Here is a 16,459-nt window from a genome sequence, read left to right as displayed (position 1 = left end):
GATACAATAAATATTTATACATATAAATTCAGAGAAGGACTCCTGAAGGTGGTGAGTTTAGAGCTTGGTGGCTAACGAAAGGCAAGTGTGATTGGCAGCCAGAAGACCAGCAGGCAGACTAAAGGAAGGCACAGTTCCCACAAGGTGAGGGGCAGACAGCAGGCAGAGAAGCTGGACCCCAAGGCAGAGGCTCTGAAACTGGAGGTTCACAGTAGACAGCTGCTGGAGGGCTAGACATTGTTTCAGGACATTCAGTTTGGGTTAGGGGACAGCAGCGAGTTCATGCATTGGACAGGACTGCATAAAACAGCAACAGTGAGGTGTGATGGCTTCAGCCAAATCTGCACTTCAATCCTGTCCTTGGCACTTCCTCACTGCATGAATGGGCAAGAGTTTTAAATCTCCGAACTGTTGTTACCTCATCTGCATACCTGGGATAATTTGGTCAACTTTCCTGGAATCTTGGGAGGAATTAATAAAAGAACATTTGAAAGATCCCCTGAACAAAGTGCCTGGCACATAGATGATTTCAACACTATGTGTTTGCTCCTATCTGTTTCCCTTCCAGAATGTGGGACCCTGAAAGTGTGATGGAGAGCTGGTCCCACAAGGTCATCTCTAAAACTGTGGCACTCCATTCGTTCTTACAGAGTTACTTAAAGGGAGCCAGGGATGTTTGGAGACAACCTTTTACCTGTGAGCTCAGTATACTGGCAAGAAACTAGATCCCCCATGGTGGCTGTGGCAGGGCTAATGGACCTTAGTCTCACCTAGAAGACATTTCTTAGGCTCCAGTCCAATGCTTTCTCCTTTGAATCCCCACAATATTTATCAACTGTACAAATGTTGAAATCAAAAGGATACTCAAAATTTCTCTAACTCTCAAACTTCTCTTTGGACAGAGGTGGAAACTCAGGCTCAGACAAGCTATGACTGATCTTGGGCCACAAAAAATGGTGGCAATCTTGGGTCTTTATCTCAGGTCTCTTAACTCAAAGTTTAGTGCTCTAGTCATTTATGCTTTACCTTTTTGTGTCACTTAGGTACACAGTGGCTCCCTTAATTCATGAGTATAATGTCTTGACTTCTAAATTGGAGTGTAAGCTAATAGATTCTTTGAGTGAATTAATTATGGTTGGCATTTCTTTCCAAGCCCCACTGCAAAATTACACTGTAGTTCTGGTCATTTTGTAACTGATAAAGAATAACTTGTATCAAGAATCCCTTTTTCATTGCCCTCTACCTTCCTTGCCACCTCCAAATCCTATCATAAATGAATCACGGGAGATAATTTAAAAATAAGAATGCTGAAGCCATTTTGTTTTTTTGGACTATCTTTTGAGGTGATTGTTCCTGAAAACAGAATTTGGTAAAAATTTTGGATTATCTTGATTGTTCTGGAAAACCAACATGGCTGTAAACATTTCTTAAGTAGGTTGGCTATGTTTTCAAGCTTCTGTATGTATTCAAACATCAAAATGGAGTAGAGAAAAAAAAAAAAACTGGACAGCAAAAATATACCCTGAGTCTTAAAAACACACAGCCACACATCAAATAAGAAGGGAATTTTTTAAAGTCCTTTTATTTCTCTCTAAGTGCTTGTATCACTTGATTCCTTTTGGGCACCAAAAGAATTAGAACTTGGCCCAACTGTTCTTAGGGCTCCAAACTGCAGTGCTAATTAGAGAGAGAAACTCTTACCAGGTCTCGCTCATACAGACACTCGCTATTTGGTGACGTGACTTGGTAATATATGTTCATATTTCCCACCGCCCCATCTCCCCCTGTTTCAGTTCTCCTCTGGGTCCTGTGGACCCAGGCCCAGTCACATACCCACTTCTCCTGCTGACTTCCTGGCCTTTTCTAGAAATGACCCAGACTCTGTATGGTTGATTACTGTTCACTCTGCGCATGTGGAGGAACACATGCCTCTCTGTCTCTCTCAAAGTTCAAATCTGAGGTGTCACAGCTCAACAAGAGGCTTACTCTTGATTTTCTACAGAAAATGGCAACTTATTAGTTTGGATGTTACTTGTTCTAGATCCTAAAAATGATTGTTCACAATTTTTCTGAGTATCCTCCAATGGGACATTGTTTTAGCCATAGATTTCCTCTGAACACACATTGAATAGAGCTCTCCAGGCCTATAAATGGCCATCTTATTGAAACCCCAGGCCTCCATATTGGGGCCCCAATTGTGGATATAGGACTGTGGGTCAGAGCTAGAACTGGGAGACCTGGGAGTCTGGGAGGTTTAGAGACCAATTTGTTGATGCTTCGGTTCAATTCACCAAATGATGGCTTCATTTCATTTTTAGGATATCTCCTTCAGCAAGATCTGAAATGCGTGCCGATGGCCAGGGTGTTATTGTAACAGTAGTAAACCTTTTCCCAGAAGCTACTAAAGAAACTGAGACGACTGTGTCTAATGCAATTAATAAAGCAATTAGTCAAGGCAACTCTGATGGCGTTACAGGATACACCAGTAAGTAGTAAATAATTTTACTCAAAGTTTACCTAAAGACCTACCTACCTTTTTCTAAACTTTTCCATTGTATGTGAGAAGGGGGAAAGAAGAATTGGATAACGGAATCTACTGATGTCTCCAGGTTTCCTTTTAACTTGTCCATTCTTCCTCCCTTTCTTCTCTCACTCAGCTTCTATTTTTCAACCATCTCCCAAGTCGTCAAACTGACCCCTTTGTTTCTCTTTTTGGAAGGTAGTCTTGGACAAATAGTCTCTGGACAAGGAAAGGTGAAGCAAGGTGAAACAAGGGGGCTTTATACCAAGCTATGGCCCAAATGATTTGAGGAAGTTTTGTGTATCCTGCTTCCCCTTTAGGCCAACACATAAGCCCGTGGCACAGCTACAACAATTCACTTTTGCTGTGCTACAAACCACCCCAAAACGCAGTGGTCTAAAACAACGACTGTTTATTTATTGCAATGCCATCATTCCTTGGGTCAGAATGTGGGCTGGGCTCAGGTGGGCAGTTCTGCTGCTCTCGGCCAGGCTTGGCTGATCTCTGCTGGGCTCACTTAAGCAATTGCTGTTAGCTGCTGGGTAGGTAAGCTGGGGACTGACTGATCTAAGTTGGCTGAGTTGGTTGGTTTGTCTCTGCTCCATATGGTCTCTCATTCTCCAGCAGGCTAGTCCTAAAGGGTTTCAAGAGCAGCAAGAGGATAAGTTTCAAAGCACAGGTATTTCTCAAGTCTCCGCTTATGTCACATTTACAACTGTCCTGATGGCCAAAGCAGTTCACATGACCAAGCACAGTGTGGCAGGCACTACCGAAGGGTGTGGATACAGGAAGACATGAATAAATGGACACTATTACTATAATCAACCCATTACAGCAGTCACCAGAAGTTCCTTATCTCAGAGATACCTGTTAGAGCCAGTTCTGCTGGAAGCTTGGTGCAACTGGTTCTCCGTCCTGGTTGCCAAATCTAAATGCCTCTGTTAAGGCACAATTGACCTGACTTTTCTGTAGCATCTGACACTGGTCTTCTTTTTCTGAAGTCCTCTTTTCCTTGGGACTCCACCCACTGTTCTCCTAATCCCCTTCCTGCTTCCCTCATTCTTTCTTTTTTTTTTTTTTTGATTCTTCTAAGACTCCTTCTTAGTCTCTTAAATTTTTGCTTTTTAATGATTGTAACTTCCTTGGCCTATTGTGCAAAGCTTGTATCTCTTTCTGAAAATATAAACAAATCCTGTTCATTTATAGTTTTTCAGCACCTTTTCTCTTTCTTCAAGAATTCACAAAGATTCTCACTATTCTCTCAGGACCTGGAATGTAAATGCTGTATGATAAAATTCTTAAAATTCTATCAGGAAAGATGGGGACTCCCCTGTACTCTTGCCTGTCCTTGGGCTGCAGTCACTTTAGTCATGTCCGTTCAACTCTTTTCAATGTAAGTATTACTTCCTGGCAGAAGAGACTGGAGAAAAATAGTTGTGGAGCCATTCTGTCTTTCTCATGTTATCCATCAACATTACACCAACCAGGCCTGGCCTTTCCACGAGCCCCTATAGCATGGAAAACACACACACACACACACACACACACACACACACACACACACCTTCATTCATTTGCCCACTTTTCCATTTTAACTCTTTGCTCTTTGTTGTTGGATTTTTGTTGTTGTTGTTATTTTGGGTTTTGTTTGTAGCAAACCTGAGCTCATTTGGTGCTCTAGACTTTGTTACATTTTTAATATTCTGTCATTGGTTATGGGAATTTCTTTCCATGTTTTGTGTATGTCTTTAATCTGACAACTTTCTCTGCAAACCATGCCAGTTTCTCAAATTACCTGACCCTCTCCCCCACTTTTTTTTTAGCGCTCCTTTAGCAGCTACACAGTTAGAATTACATTTTCAGAGCTTCTGATATTCTTGAACTATATCCATCTTCCAGAATCTCATGCCACATAATGACACCTTTTCCTTTCTGAACACTTCAATATTTACTCTGTCAAAGTCATACTCCTCTCTCTGGCCATCACTTAGTCCTTGTCTCCCAAGGGACCCATCACTTCTACCTGCTAGTCAGAATCCTTGGGTCAGAATTTGGTGCAGAGTAGCAATTCCTACAAGCAGAACCTGTACTCTCTGGAAGATGAAATTGTCAGCAAGGTAAGACAAACCTTATCATACACTACTTTTTGACTAGATGCAACTTCTAGCACGTGTGAGGAAGTTGAGGGTCCGTATCAGCATGGAGACTGACCACTCAGAGTGGTTGCCAGCTGACAATAACGAGTGCATTCTTCAAGACAAAGTTGGGGTCCCCTATGCAATTCTCTCATTTAGGCTCTCCTTAGTAATTGCCTTGGCTATAAGCCCAGCATACTTGAAACCATTTGGTCTCAGCTCTGAGAATTGCTCCTCTCAATATCTGACAACTTCTCTCTTCATCTCTCTACTCTGAGACCAGGCATGTGTTCTTAGATACATTACTAAATTACCACATGGTGCCAGCAGCGAGAGGTGTCCACCAGAGCACGAACTGCCCAGCAAATGAAGTGAGAGGCTCAGAACTTTTAGAGGAAAACACCTTTTCCTGCTCTCCTGCTTTTGCTGCAAAGACAGATTCTTTCTTCTGTGTCAAAAGTTGTAGAATCTCTTTCTCTAGACTTTTAACTGGAGGCATTTTTAAATGGCAGGTGATGAAGGAAAGTTTGTCACAAGTCTGGGATGTTTAGGAGAGAGTAACCACATAACTATTCTACTTTCTACTCTCTCTCCCTCTCGTCTATTCTTAGATTCATCTTTTTGTTCCTAATGCCTTCCGACCTAATTAGACTACCATTCTTTTTAAAATTTATTTTTCAATTACAGTTGACATATTATAATAGTTTCAGGTGTACACACAGTGACTAGACATTTACATAACTTATGAAGTGATCACCCCGATAAGTGTAATACGCACCTGACACCATACATAGTTATTACAATACTATTGACTATATTCCTTATGCTGTACTTTACATCCCCATGACTCTTTTTGTAACTGGTGATTTGTACTTCTTAATCCCTTTCACCTTTTTCACCCAGTCTCCCAATCTCCCTCCCATCTGGTAACTATCAATTTGTTCTCTGTATCTATGAGTTTGTTTCTGTTTTGTTTTGCTCGTTTATTTTGTGTGTTTTTTTATATTCCACATATACAACAAATTATATGGTATTTGTCTTTCTCTGCCTGATTTATTTCACTTAGTATGATACTTAAATTTCTCTTAGTATAATACCTAAATAAATACCTAGGTACATCCATAATATCACAAATTGCAAGACTTCATGCTTTTTATGGCTAAGTCATAATCCATTGTATACATGTACCACATCTTCTTTATCAATTCTAGACTAACATTCTTAAAAGATTGCTTTTGCATGGCATGTTTCTGCTCAAAATCTACCAATGGCTTCTCAGGCTTATAGGATAAAAGTCAATGTGCTTAACCTGGCATTCAACGCTTTCTATACTGGTGAGTGAACAAAAGAATGATCATTTGTTGAGGCTCCACTTGCATTTACATTAGCTCGCTCAATTCTCACAAAAATCATGTGAAACAAGAATTATTAGCCTCATTTTATAGATGGAAGGGGTGTGGGCCCACCAAAAATCAAATGATCAAACAGAGAGAGCCCACAGCCAATAAATACGAGAGCCAAGAATTTTCTATTCCACTTCACAACACTGCCTTTCCCCCACCCAAATACACCACCACTCCTTCCTGACAAGAATTCTGTGCTGCTTTTCATGCCTTGTTTACTCCACTTAGAAAGACTTTGTCTCTCCTTTGACTGTTCAAATCTTCCCTGTCTTTTAAGACAGCCAAAGTCCCATCTCCTCCATGATGTTATCATTAGCTACTTGAGCCCCTGAATTCCCATTGAACTTAAAGTCTGGATTATGAGTTGCTTGAAGCAACTCTGTATGGGTTCAGATATATAACTCTGCAAAGATGGGACCCAAAAGTTTTGGAGCTACTATGTCCCTTGTGGAACCCAGCACAGCACTAGGAGCAAAAGAGACATTGGACTTGAACATAATTGCACTGCATTGAATTGAATTAAATTGAGTTGACTAATGTAAGAAAATCGTCATGGAAGAGAGGATTGGGGAGTTGGATTTCAGAATCCCAGATTTTCATTTGTTAAATTCCAAAACTAAGGCAATTATAACACTAATGGAGTGGGGTGCTTTCACAAGTTGTTTTATCCATATTGTCTCGCTGAATACACTTTTGAATTATTTGTGCCCCTCAGAGCAAGATCGGTGTGACTTTTATGGTTGTGTAGACAATAATCAAGATGGCTGTAGCAATGGTTTACAATGTGAATGCAAAGAGGGGCTGGAAAGACCTAACCCACAGATCGCTTTTTGTCTTGGTAAGTGTTCCGCCTGCTTCTAAATGTCCTTCACAACTCCTATTCTCTCTCCTGTCACATTTGCAAAATATAAACTTTCCTGCTCAAGTGTCCATGAGCAATTCAGAGTCTGAGGGCTGTGAATTTTGACTTTAGACATATGGACGTGAAGTGTGGCCTTGGCTGTGAGCTGGCGAGTCAGCCCGTGTGCAGTTTCACAGGGGGGCATGTCATGTGTACAGCCCATGAGCACCTCGTTTTACCTAGAAAAATAAATGTGAAAAGAATTGTATTCTGTGATACATACTCGTATCATTTTGGGGTTGAAGAGATTGTTTCTGAAAATTACCCAGAAATCACTCTGTTTTGCAGCCAAGTGTCCTGATACTTGCAATGAAGAACACAATAAGCAATGCTTAGTGAAGTCCAGAGAGAAGGCTGATTGCGTGTGCCTGCCGGGCTACCAGGAAGATGCTCATAGGAACTGTCAAGCGTAAGAGAAATCATTCCTTTTCCATCTTGCCATCGCTGTAGCTTATATATGGGATAAAGGATAAAACGGATAGAGCTTACAACCTATGTATGGGTTTCAGGTCAGGAAGTCGGTACACTGGCATAAGTTAGTAAGCATTTTCCATCCAGCATCATCACCATCATCGTCAGTAATTTTTGAACATTCTTCATATGCTAGGAACCACACTAGGTAATACCTCTCACACAACAACACTGTCGGGAATGTATTAGTTCCCGATTTTCAGGTGAGGGAAACTGAAGCCCAGAGAATATTATTTGCCCCAGCTCACAGTGCAGCAAAAAAGTGGCAGAGCCACGTGGCCTAGTAGCCTGAGGGGATCCCACTTTATGCCGTGCCTGTGGGGTTCAGCTTCACCTGAATTGCTGAACATTCCTGGAGCTTGGGGGATAGAGTATTCACTCAGTAAAAAATGAGACCTCAGCCTTCCAAAGCTCCATGGGAGCATAAGGGAGAAAAAAGAAAGAGGAGAAGGAAGAAGGAAGGAGAAAATGAAGGAAAGAAGACATGGGGTTGGGTAGAAACTCTGGCATGCTCCCACAGAGGCTCTTTACCGTGGTTTCCTATTATGTATTGTATTTTAGGTGTGCATTTGGCTACAATGGAGTCGACTGTAAAGACCGTGAGTATCAAAGTTTTGCTTTGTTGTTAAGCATCTGAGAAACAAACATTAATCATATTCAAACATTCTGTCCAATCCCCCAAAGGACTCTGGCTCCCTTCATAAAGAGGGAGAAAATCTGCCTGCAATCACGCCTTCCATGCCTGCTCTTAGGTCACAGGCACCAGGAAATCACAGAGCTCAGCCTGAGAGTGGGCTGGCACATTTGCATGTGTCCTGTGTCAGCCAAGGGCGGCCTAACAGTCTCTTCATTTTCTATATTAGCTTAAGTGTGCATTTTCTCCTACTAGAAAGCATAAAAGACCAGTATGTTCCAAAAATGTCTATGGTCGTGGAAGAGCAGAACCAGAAACCAGACATTGAAATACTCGAATCTTTTTTTGTTTCAAAGCCATTTAGTAAAGATGTGTAGTTGCCAGTTCACTTGCTTTGTGTCCTCCCACGCCCCACACCTACCAGATTGGGACAACACTAACAGAGGAGGAGAATGGGTAATAGTGAACCTCCAGACTCTTCCCTCACCAGTTCTATCAGGTGAGGCCAGATACCTGGCTCCTCTGTTAGTGACAATTGAGCTCTAACCTAGTTCCCCCAGCTTATCATCACATCGGGTGTGGTGGGCAGGCAAAAGCAGCAGAGGTCAGGAAGGGGTGGGGACCTCGGGTGAGATCCCATCCCCTGCAAGTTCCAGGATGGCCCTGTCACCGTGGCCTCCTTTGCATTTATGGTCCTGTCTGGCAAGGCTGCCTCTTCGGACTGAGTTCTGAAGACACAGTTGGGGGTTGAAGATGGCGGGGAGAGAGGGTTAAAAGAAGTGAGTCACCCACCCAACCTGACCCTGGAGGGGTGAGTTTGTTCTCACAGACAGGAACCTCTGGGAACACACGTACCGGTGCAGTAGACAGTAGGGGCCTGCTTGTGGGAAACTGTTCCTACTCTTCTCTTTTCCCTTTCAGCATTTCAGCTGATCCTCACTATCGTGGGCAGCATTGCTGGCATCCTCCTTCTTGGCATGCTGATTGCGTTGATATCAGCAAGGTATGGAAAGAAGTGTCTCTGTTTGGGGCACAGCGCCACCGGCATGACACTCTAGTTTTCAAACACACACAACTTTTCCCAGGGCAGGAGAAAGACAGTAAGGCGAGGCCTCTCTAAAACCATTGACTTGTTTTTCTTACCTTAATTTTCTTATACGCTATACATGATCATTGAAGAAAGTCAGGAAAATAGAGAAATGTGTAAAGGAGCAGAATAAAACACCACCCTGAGGCAACATTTTGACGTATATCCTTCCAGGCTTTTCTCTGTCTTTTAAAGGGATATTATATACCTAATTTTGTATTCTATGTGTTTTAAAAAATATTTGTTGAGGTTTATTTTTGTTTAACACTATAATGTGACATAGCAACCATTTTCTTATCAAAAATTCCTTTTTAACAGTGTTTAACCCACTGATGTTGTCAAATACAATTTTCATTTAGTCAGTCCTCTGCCCAGGACCATGTTGCAAATGGTCAAAAAAATCAACCTTAACTAGAGCCCCCTAATTTCAAGTAGAACTGGCTCTGCATGGCCATTTCTCAGCTAGGCTCCTGAAGTGCGCTTCTTAACAACATTACGTATTTATGCAACAAATATTCAGATACACTAAAGTTTCCTTTGTTAACAGGGAGGGAGAAAGCTGTTATCTATTCTATTCTAAATGTGTCAGGGGGGGATCCACTTTGATAAAAACAACCTACTTTTTAAAAATAACATGTAACTCATAGCTTGTATTTTGGCAAAATAGGTATTTTTACACTATATTGTGAAAGGTTAAATAGATTTTTAGGTTCCTGAAATATTTCGCTTCTTCCTTTCTAAAAAAATTCCATTTTGATATTAACTTCCCCAGAGACAATTATAAGGACACCAAGTTGGGGACTGGGAATGTCTTTCCCTTTTCCAGGAGAGGCCCAGAACATTCTGACGGTGGAGCGAGGCTGTCTCTTCCTTTCTTAGGATTAGCTCACTGTCCTGGCTCTCCACCTTGCTCAGGAGCTGCTATAGAACCTGTGACCCTGGGACAGCCACACTCTCATCTCCTCCTGCTGCAGGCCCATGTTTGCTCTCAGCTCTTGGTTCTTGGGAACAACCCAAGAATTATTTATTGTCCATTTCAAAGAAAAGGAAACTTCTCCTCTGTCACCTCAGACAGGAGTGTTGTCAAAAGGCAGGAATTCTGGGGGGTGGCCGCTTAGCTCAGTTGGTTAGAGTATGGTGCTAATAACACCAAGTTTGCCAGTTCTATCCCCACATGGGCCACTGTGAGCTGCGCCCTCCTAAAAAAACAAAAAACAACAACCAAAAAAACCCGGCAGGAATTCTGTTGTAGGCTGGGCTGGCCATCAGGCTCGCAGAGTAAGGGAGCCTTCCTTTACAAGGTTCCCAGTGTGACGGAGGCCCAGTGACTATCACCCTGGGAGTGCCCTGAAAGCATCATGGATCATCTAGCTGGTCCCACTCCCTACTCCAGTCTAGGGCACTACAGGGGCAGGTCCATGGCCTGCCCTGTGGGACACAAGGAAGAAGAAAGTCATGATCAGAATTAATTGGGGGCAGATGCCTCCCTCACCTGCAAGAGTTTCCACTTGGCTTTCAATGCTTGTCCTTGAGAGGCGAGAGCCGAACCTGGGAAACTCCTATTTCTCCTTTTAAGACCTTTATACGTTGAACTTGTTTCATTCAGAGGTGCTTCTATAGACATTGACTTTCCTCAAATGTAAAATTAGGTCACAAATCATCTATTCTCTTTGACTTCTATTATTATTTCCATAAATCATTCAACAGCACACTTGAGAATAGCAAAATGTGCGTGGGACCACTGAAATTAGATGGTAATGTTGGATCAGTGTTAGCGTTCTGGTTTTGATGGTTACACGGAACTTACGAGAATACTGTCCTTAAACTTAGAAACTCTGAACAAATTACTGAACAAAATAATGACGTATTACTGGTAATGGGGCATCAGGTCTGCCTTATTCTTACATGATTCAAAAATGGTAACAATCGGGGAATCTGGATGGTGGATGTATGAGAGCTCTGTGTGATATTTTTATGGTCACTCACATGTAAATTTGAAAATAGTAGTGGAAATGTAATGGCTGTGTGCGATGTCAGAGGGATAGTGGATGGGGGAGGGGGCTTGACACAGTGTGAGGGATATAAATGATAAACATCTAAGTATTACTTTGTTTTGTGCACATGAAACTAATAAAAAAATAAATTTAATAAATAAATTAAAAAAAAAGAATATTAACATTTGCTTTAAGGACTCTCTGCTGTTGTCAGATCCTAATTCCTGTTACTGATTACAGATCAAAGAAACAGAACACTATTGAAGAACAGAACTTGATTGAGAACGACTTTCAAAATCTGAGACTGCAGCAGCACACGACAGGCTTTAGCAATCCAGGAGCAGACGTGAGCATCTTCCCTAAAGTCAGGACAACCTTCTCCAGAGACAGTCAGTGGCAGAATCCCTACGCGGCCTCCGACCACAGAGGCATGCCCCGTCCTGATTATTAGGTGAGTCACTGGGCTTCTGTTTGGCTTTTCTGAGTGAAATGCCCCAGGGCAGAGTAGGGACCTGGCTACTGTATTTTCTCCAAGCCCTGGCTGCCCCTGCAGGCTTTTTTTTTTTTTTAAATCAAAAGAGGAAGGTCCTAAGAAGCTCTCTGCTATTGTAAATAGCCACCACTAGGTCCCTAACACTGACCATCTATGTGACTTTGGCCATATCACTTAGTTCCTTGGCCATCTATATCCCCAGCTATAAAAAGAAAAAAAAAAAAGGCTTAACTTAGAATCCCTTAAGGTTCTTTGAAAATACGTTTCTATGGGTAAGACTCCAGTGGTTGCGTGGGGTTGAGTTATAATTCCCAGGCTGTTGAAGGACCGAGGACACAGGTCAGGCCTGAAGAGGATTTGGATGGAAACACGGTTCTGTGGATCCTTTCCAGCCAGCTGTGTAAAGACAAATCTCCTTTCCTCCCCTCCAGCCCACCCCGCCCAGGCTTCAAGGCGACCCGATCCATTTCAAAAGACATAAGTCAAGTGAGACTGGTAACAGCTTATTTCCCATGGAAGGACTGTCAGAGACTAGCTTGTGTTCCTTAGATTTGTATTGGACAATCGTAGCTGGCAAGTTGCTCAGTGTGATCCAAAGGAAATGCTAAAAGAGAAAAAGCCTGTAAGAGGTGACTCTCTCAGGGAAGAAGAACAAGGGGACTTGTTATGGACGGAAGAAGAGATAGTGAAGGAGGAGAAGCCAGGGGGCCAGAGAAGAGACAGGAAAAAGAGGGCAAGGAGAGAAATAATTTAAAAAATAGTGGTAAAAAGGAAAGAAAGGGAGAGCCAGGAAAAGAAGGAGGGGTTACGGTGAGGCATACCCAGAAGAGTAGAAACATACAGAGGATACAGGAGGAGGACACAGGAGGGTGGTCGAGGGGCTGAGGAGGGCAGGCAGGCATAGGCTCTGCGCTCTCCGGGGGTGCATCTCACCCCTGCAGGCTGCTCAGGTGAGCACACTGCCATTTAAGGATCTTAATGCACTTCGCACATTCTGGGAAAACCTGACTTACTTTTATTCTGAAATCCCATAGTTTTCAAAAGAAACTTTCCTTTAGTCATGAAAGTCTAAATATTCAGTGTGTGTACCAAGGTACAACTTATACACTATGCACCGTGTTGAGTCAGACACAGAGTATGGTCACAATAGCCCAAAATGGACGTCCTGTGGGAGCGCCTGCTGGCTTCACCGAAGGTGAACCTTAACCAACAAATTCATTAAAAACCTCCTTTCGTCCTTATCAATAGAGCCCTTACTTCAAGAAAACCCTTTAGTGGTATAATAAGTGCGGGATTTAGTCAGACAGACCTGGGTTCAAAACTTTGTCATTCCAGTTACTAGCTGTGTGATCTCGAACAAGTTATTTGATTTCTCTGGGCTTGTTTTCTTATCTATGAAATGAACAAAATGCATTCTGCCTCATAGGACAAAGATCAAATAAACTAACATATATAAAGGATCTAACACAGGTTCTAATTTGAATAATAGTATTCAAATCATGTCAATTAAAATAATGTTAATAATTTATGAATCTAAATTTTTCTCATCCATTTCTGTTGGAATACTTTTCTGAGTTTTCCTTTTCCCTCTCTTCCTCTCTTTTTGTCTAGAATGGTAAAAATTTGGAATCATCCATGGCCCTCAACCCAATATACAAGCTCTTATTTTGCATGTTTAAGGTACTGATGGAGAAGTGAACAGTAGTGAAGATCTGACCTTTGGTAATTTTCTTCCATGGATCTCTAGCCTGTCTGAATGGAAGGCTGTGAAAGTTTGCAATGAATACAGCTTGTTTGCTAACTAAGTACCTGGGAAATTAAATGCATTTATTAACACCTGTAAGACAGTTGATTTTTTTCAATGGTTAGGAATTTTTGTTTTCGTTTTTGTTTTTTCTGGTGGGGCAACAGTCACCATTTCTAATCTAGAGGAAAGCTCCCCAGGATTGCTCACGCCTGGGAGAAGGTCGCTGTTGAGTTGATAGCCTACAGATCAGTGACCTCATCCTGGGAGACCCTTACACGTCAGCTGTGGAGGTCCCAAGCGATGGGAAGAGATCCCATCTTTTCAGGCTCTCCTATCCCTCAACTATAGGGATTTGATTGCCCTTGAACTGCCAGGAGCTTGTGACCGGACCTCACACCAAAAAGAGAGAAAAAGGACATGTCTGTCAGCTTTTTCAGGAGGAGTGACTGGGAATACAGGATCTTTTTGATGTTAATTAGAATGCCTGGACAAAAATGTCCACCATGGGGTGCATTCCAGAGTTTTTGAAATGCCAATGGGTGGGAGAAAAAACATGACCAGGAGGAAAAGAGGCAGAAGGAAGCTGGACTGGAAGATGAGTAAGGGAGAAGGCACACAGATACCCTTCCTCGATGAGCAAATGGGCACATCCTTGAATTCATGCCCTACACAAGACTCAGAGCCTAGGAAAAGGTGCGAAGAAAAAAAACCCAGAGCAAGAGCTTGAAGGCACTTTGAAATTGCAGACATTCTGTCTGGCTGATGGTGGGAGAGGGAGCTCGTGCTCTGGATCCAGATTTCCAGCCTGGTGATGCAGATTCCAGAAGTGCTTCACCGAGGTCTCAAACTTCTCCCGTGACAGAGGCTTAGCTATGGCCAGCAGTACATGCACACCCAGGAATGGGGGAGTCACATCCAGCACAGGCTTGCTTTAATGTTAACGGTATCCTTGTTAATGTCTAATGTCTGGCCCCCTTACAAGTTATTTTTATATATTGTTAATATTATTTGTTCTTGACTGTTAACTGTGAAAGGTAACAAATAAAGAATCTTTGGTAGAAGGTGTCCTTCCTTGTGTTCAGGGCTTTTGGTGATGTACAAAGCAGTAAGTTGCACTTTCAATAGCAACCATCATACATGGCAAACTGGAGAACCCTGGAAAAATGGAGCTGGAGCATATGATCAGACCACACCTGTAGTCTTTGGACTTTACTGTTAGGCCAGTCTGAGCACAAGGCTCAACTCAGAGATATTGCCTGTACCACCACCGCAATAAAGCAAGTCTTAATCTTTTTGCTGGTGGAGGGTCTTGCCATCAGGTGTAAAAAACGCAACATCTGTGAAGTGCAATAAAATGAAGCAAAGTAAAACAAGGTAAGCCTATAGTTGTTTCTGCTTTTGCAGCTGAAAGCATCCTCACTCATTCCACTTGTGTTTACCCTTGCCGTCTCAAGGCTAGGTGATGAATGGAATAAAAAACACTCTTATGAGCCATTAATGCCTACAGTGGGGACATTAGCTGTCAACCAATCAGTTAATAGCAGCAGAATTAATACAGACATAACTTAATATTGTCCGACCACTGTGACTTGTCATTACAGACTTTATTTTTAACCTGCATGTTACCGCCTTTACATTTGAAGATGGTGCTGGATTCAGTGTTAGGAGTAAGCTATTTGAGCCCCTTTTCTAAAGAGTCCCTCTCCCTGGCACCCCTCTGCATGAGACCATGGCAGCTTCCATTGCTTCTCAAAGGCCCTGAGCCATACAAACTCTCGGTTTCACGGACCAGAGTACATCATTTCTTCAGAGATTTTCACTGCTATTGTTTAAGTACAAATAATGCTCTAAATATGTATATATGTAATGTTTATGAAAATGGCTTTGTATTCAAAGTTGCTTTTGATTCTTATATAATATGGCCTATAATTCATTTTTGTTTCTGCTCACTGGGACCTTTGCACAGGTTTGCTAATTGGTTGTCCTGAAACATGGGAGGATAGTCAGAATGAATTTTCCAAGATGCAAACCTGATCATGACGCTTCCTCGCTTAAGGCTGTCAAGAGTTTTCTACTGAGAGAATAAAGCTCGTAGAATCAAGCCAGACTTCTTGTGTCTTATCTGGCTGTTGCCACCAACTGCTCCCATTTTGCCTCAGACATCCCCCACCAAGTGCACTAACACTCTGGCCACACCTGCTGCCCCCGAAACAGACCACCTCTTCAGAGTGCCATTCTTTGCTCATGCCATTCCCTACACTTGGAATGGTCCTTCCTTCAACTGCCCAATAATTACCTTCATCTGTCTCCATCAGCTAAACCATCATCTCCGCTGACCAGCTTTTCCTCATCCTCTCCTCCCCGCAGCACTCTCGAGTAGGAGTATCTCCTCCTTCATGTCCCGGCTAGGTCCCGTAACCATTCCTGCCAGGGGAGAGGTTGTGCACAGTCAGTCTGTGTTTTCTTTTCACCCAGTAAAGACCTGGCATAGAATGAGTATTAAAGACTTGTGAAACAGGAGTATACAACAGGACCCTTCCAGCTCAATCTCGAGTATTTTCCTTATCTTGATGGTGGTGATGGTTTCATAGGTATGTCAAAACTTGTCAAACTGTACACTTCATATATGTACACTATATTGTACATCAATAATACCTCAATGTGATATTGTGATTTATAAAAAATATATATTTGGTAACTCAGGTGACTAAAATATATTTCACGTATATGTTTGATCTTGTCCACAATTCCTGGCTCACAGCTCCTGGAACTATTGGAATTTCTTAAGTGTTGAGAGTGAAAAAGTATCTTCTGTTAAGTTAATGAGGTGACTTTTGGGAAACACCTAAGGATGGGAGTTGCCAGTGGAACCAACCATGTGATTGGAGAGTTGGAACTTTCAGTCCCACCCCTGACCTTGGGGATGGGAATTGGGGTTGGAGGCTGAATGAACTGCCAATGGCCAGTGATTTAATCAATCATCACTAGGAGGATGGGTTTGGAGAGATTCTGGGATGGTGAACAGGTGGAGATTCGGGGAGAGAGTGGCGTACTTGGAGAGGGCATGGACGAG

General features: G+C 42.4%; 1 protein-coding gene across 1 annotated transcript in view; it reads left to right on the top strand.

Annotated features, from left to right (window-relative positions):
• MUC13 (mucin 13, cell surface associated) overlaps positions 1-15,189 on the top strand; it is a 29,600-nt gene extending 14,411 nt beyond the window's left edge. The window contains exons 6-12 of the mRNA XM_033091916.1: positions 2,319-2,485; positions 6,775-6,897; positions 7,249-7,369; positions 7,993-8,030; positions 8,987-9,068; positions 11,387-11,597; positions 13,251-15,189. Coding sequence (XP_032947807.1) covers positions 2,319-2,485; positions 6,775-6,897; positions 7,249-7,369; positions 7,993-8,030; positions 8,987-9,068; positions 11,387-11,597 — 742 coding nt within the window. The 3' untranslated portion in view covers positions 13,251-15,189. The remainder of the gene's footprint in view (positions 1-2,318; positions 2,486-6,774; positions 6,898-7,248; positions 7,370-7,992; positions 8,031-8,986; positions 9,069-11,386; positions 11,598-13,250) is intronic.
• The last annotated feature ends 1,270 nt before the right edge of the window (positions 15,190-16,459 follow it).

Source organism: Rhinolophus ferrumequinum, chromosome 2, assembly GCF_004115265.2.
Source record: "Rhinolophus ferrumequinum isolate MPI-CBG mRhiFer1 chromosome 2, mRhiFer1_v1.p, whole genome shotgun sequence".
In the NCBI taxonomy this organism is placed as follows: domain Eukaryota; kingdom Metazoa; phylum Chordata; class Mammalia; order Chiroptera; family Rhinolophidae; genus Rhinolophus; species Rhinolophus ferrumequinum.
Note: the sequence above shows the minus strand (reverse complement) of the source record. Positions and strands in the feature narration are given on the sequence as shown.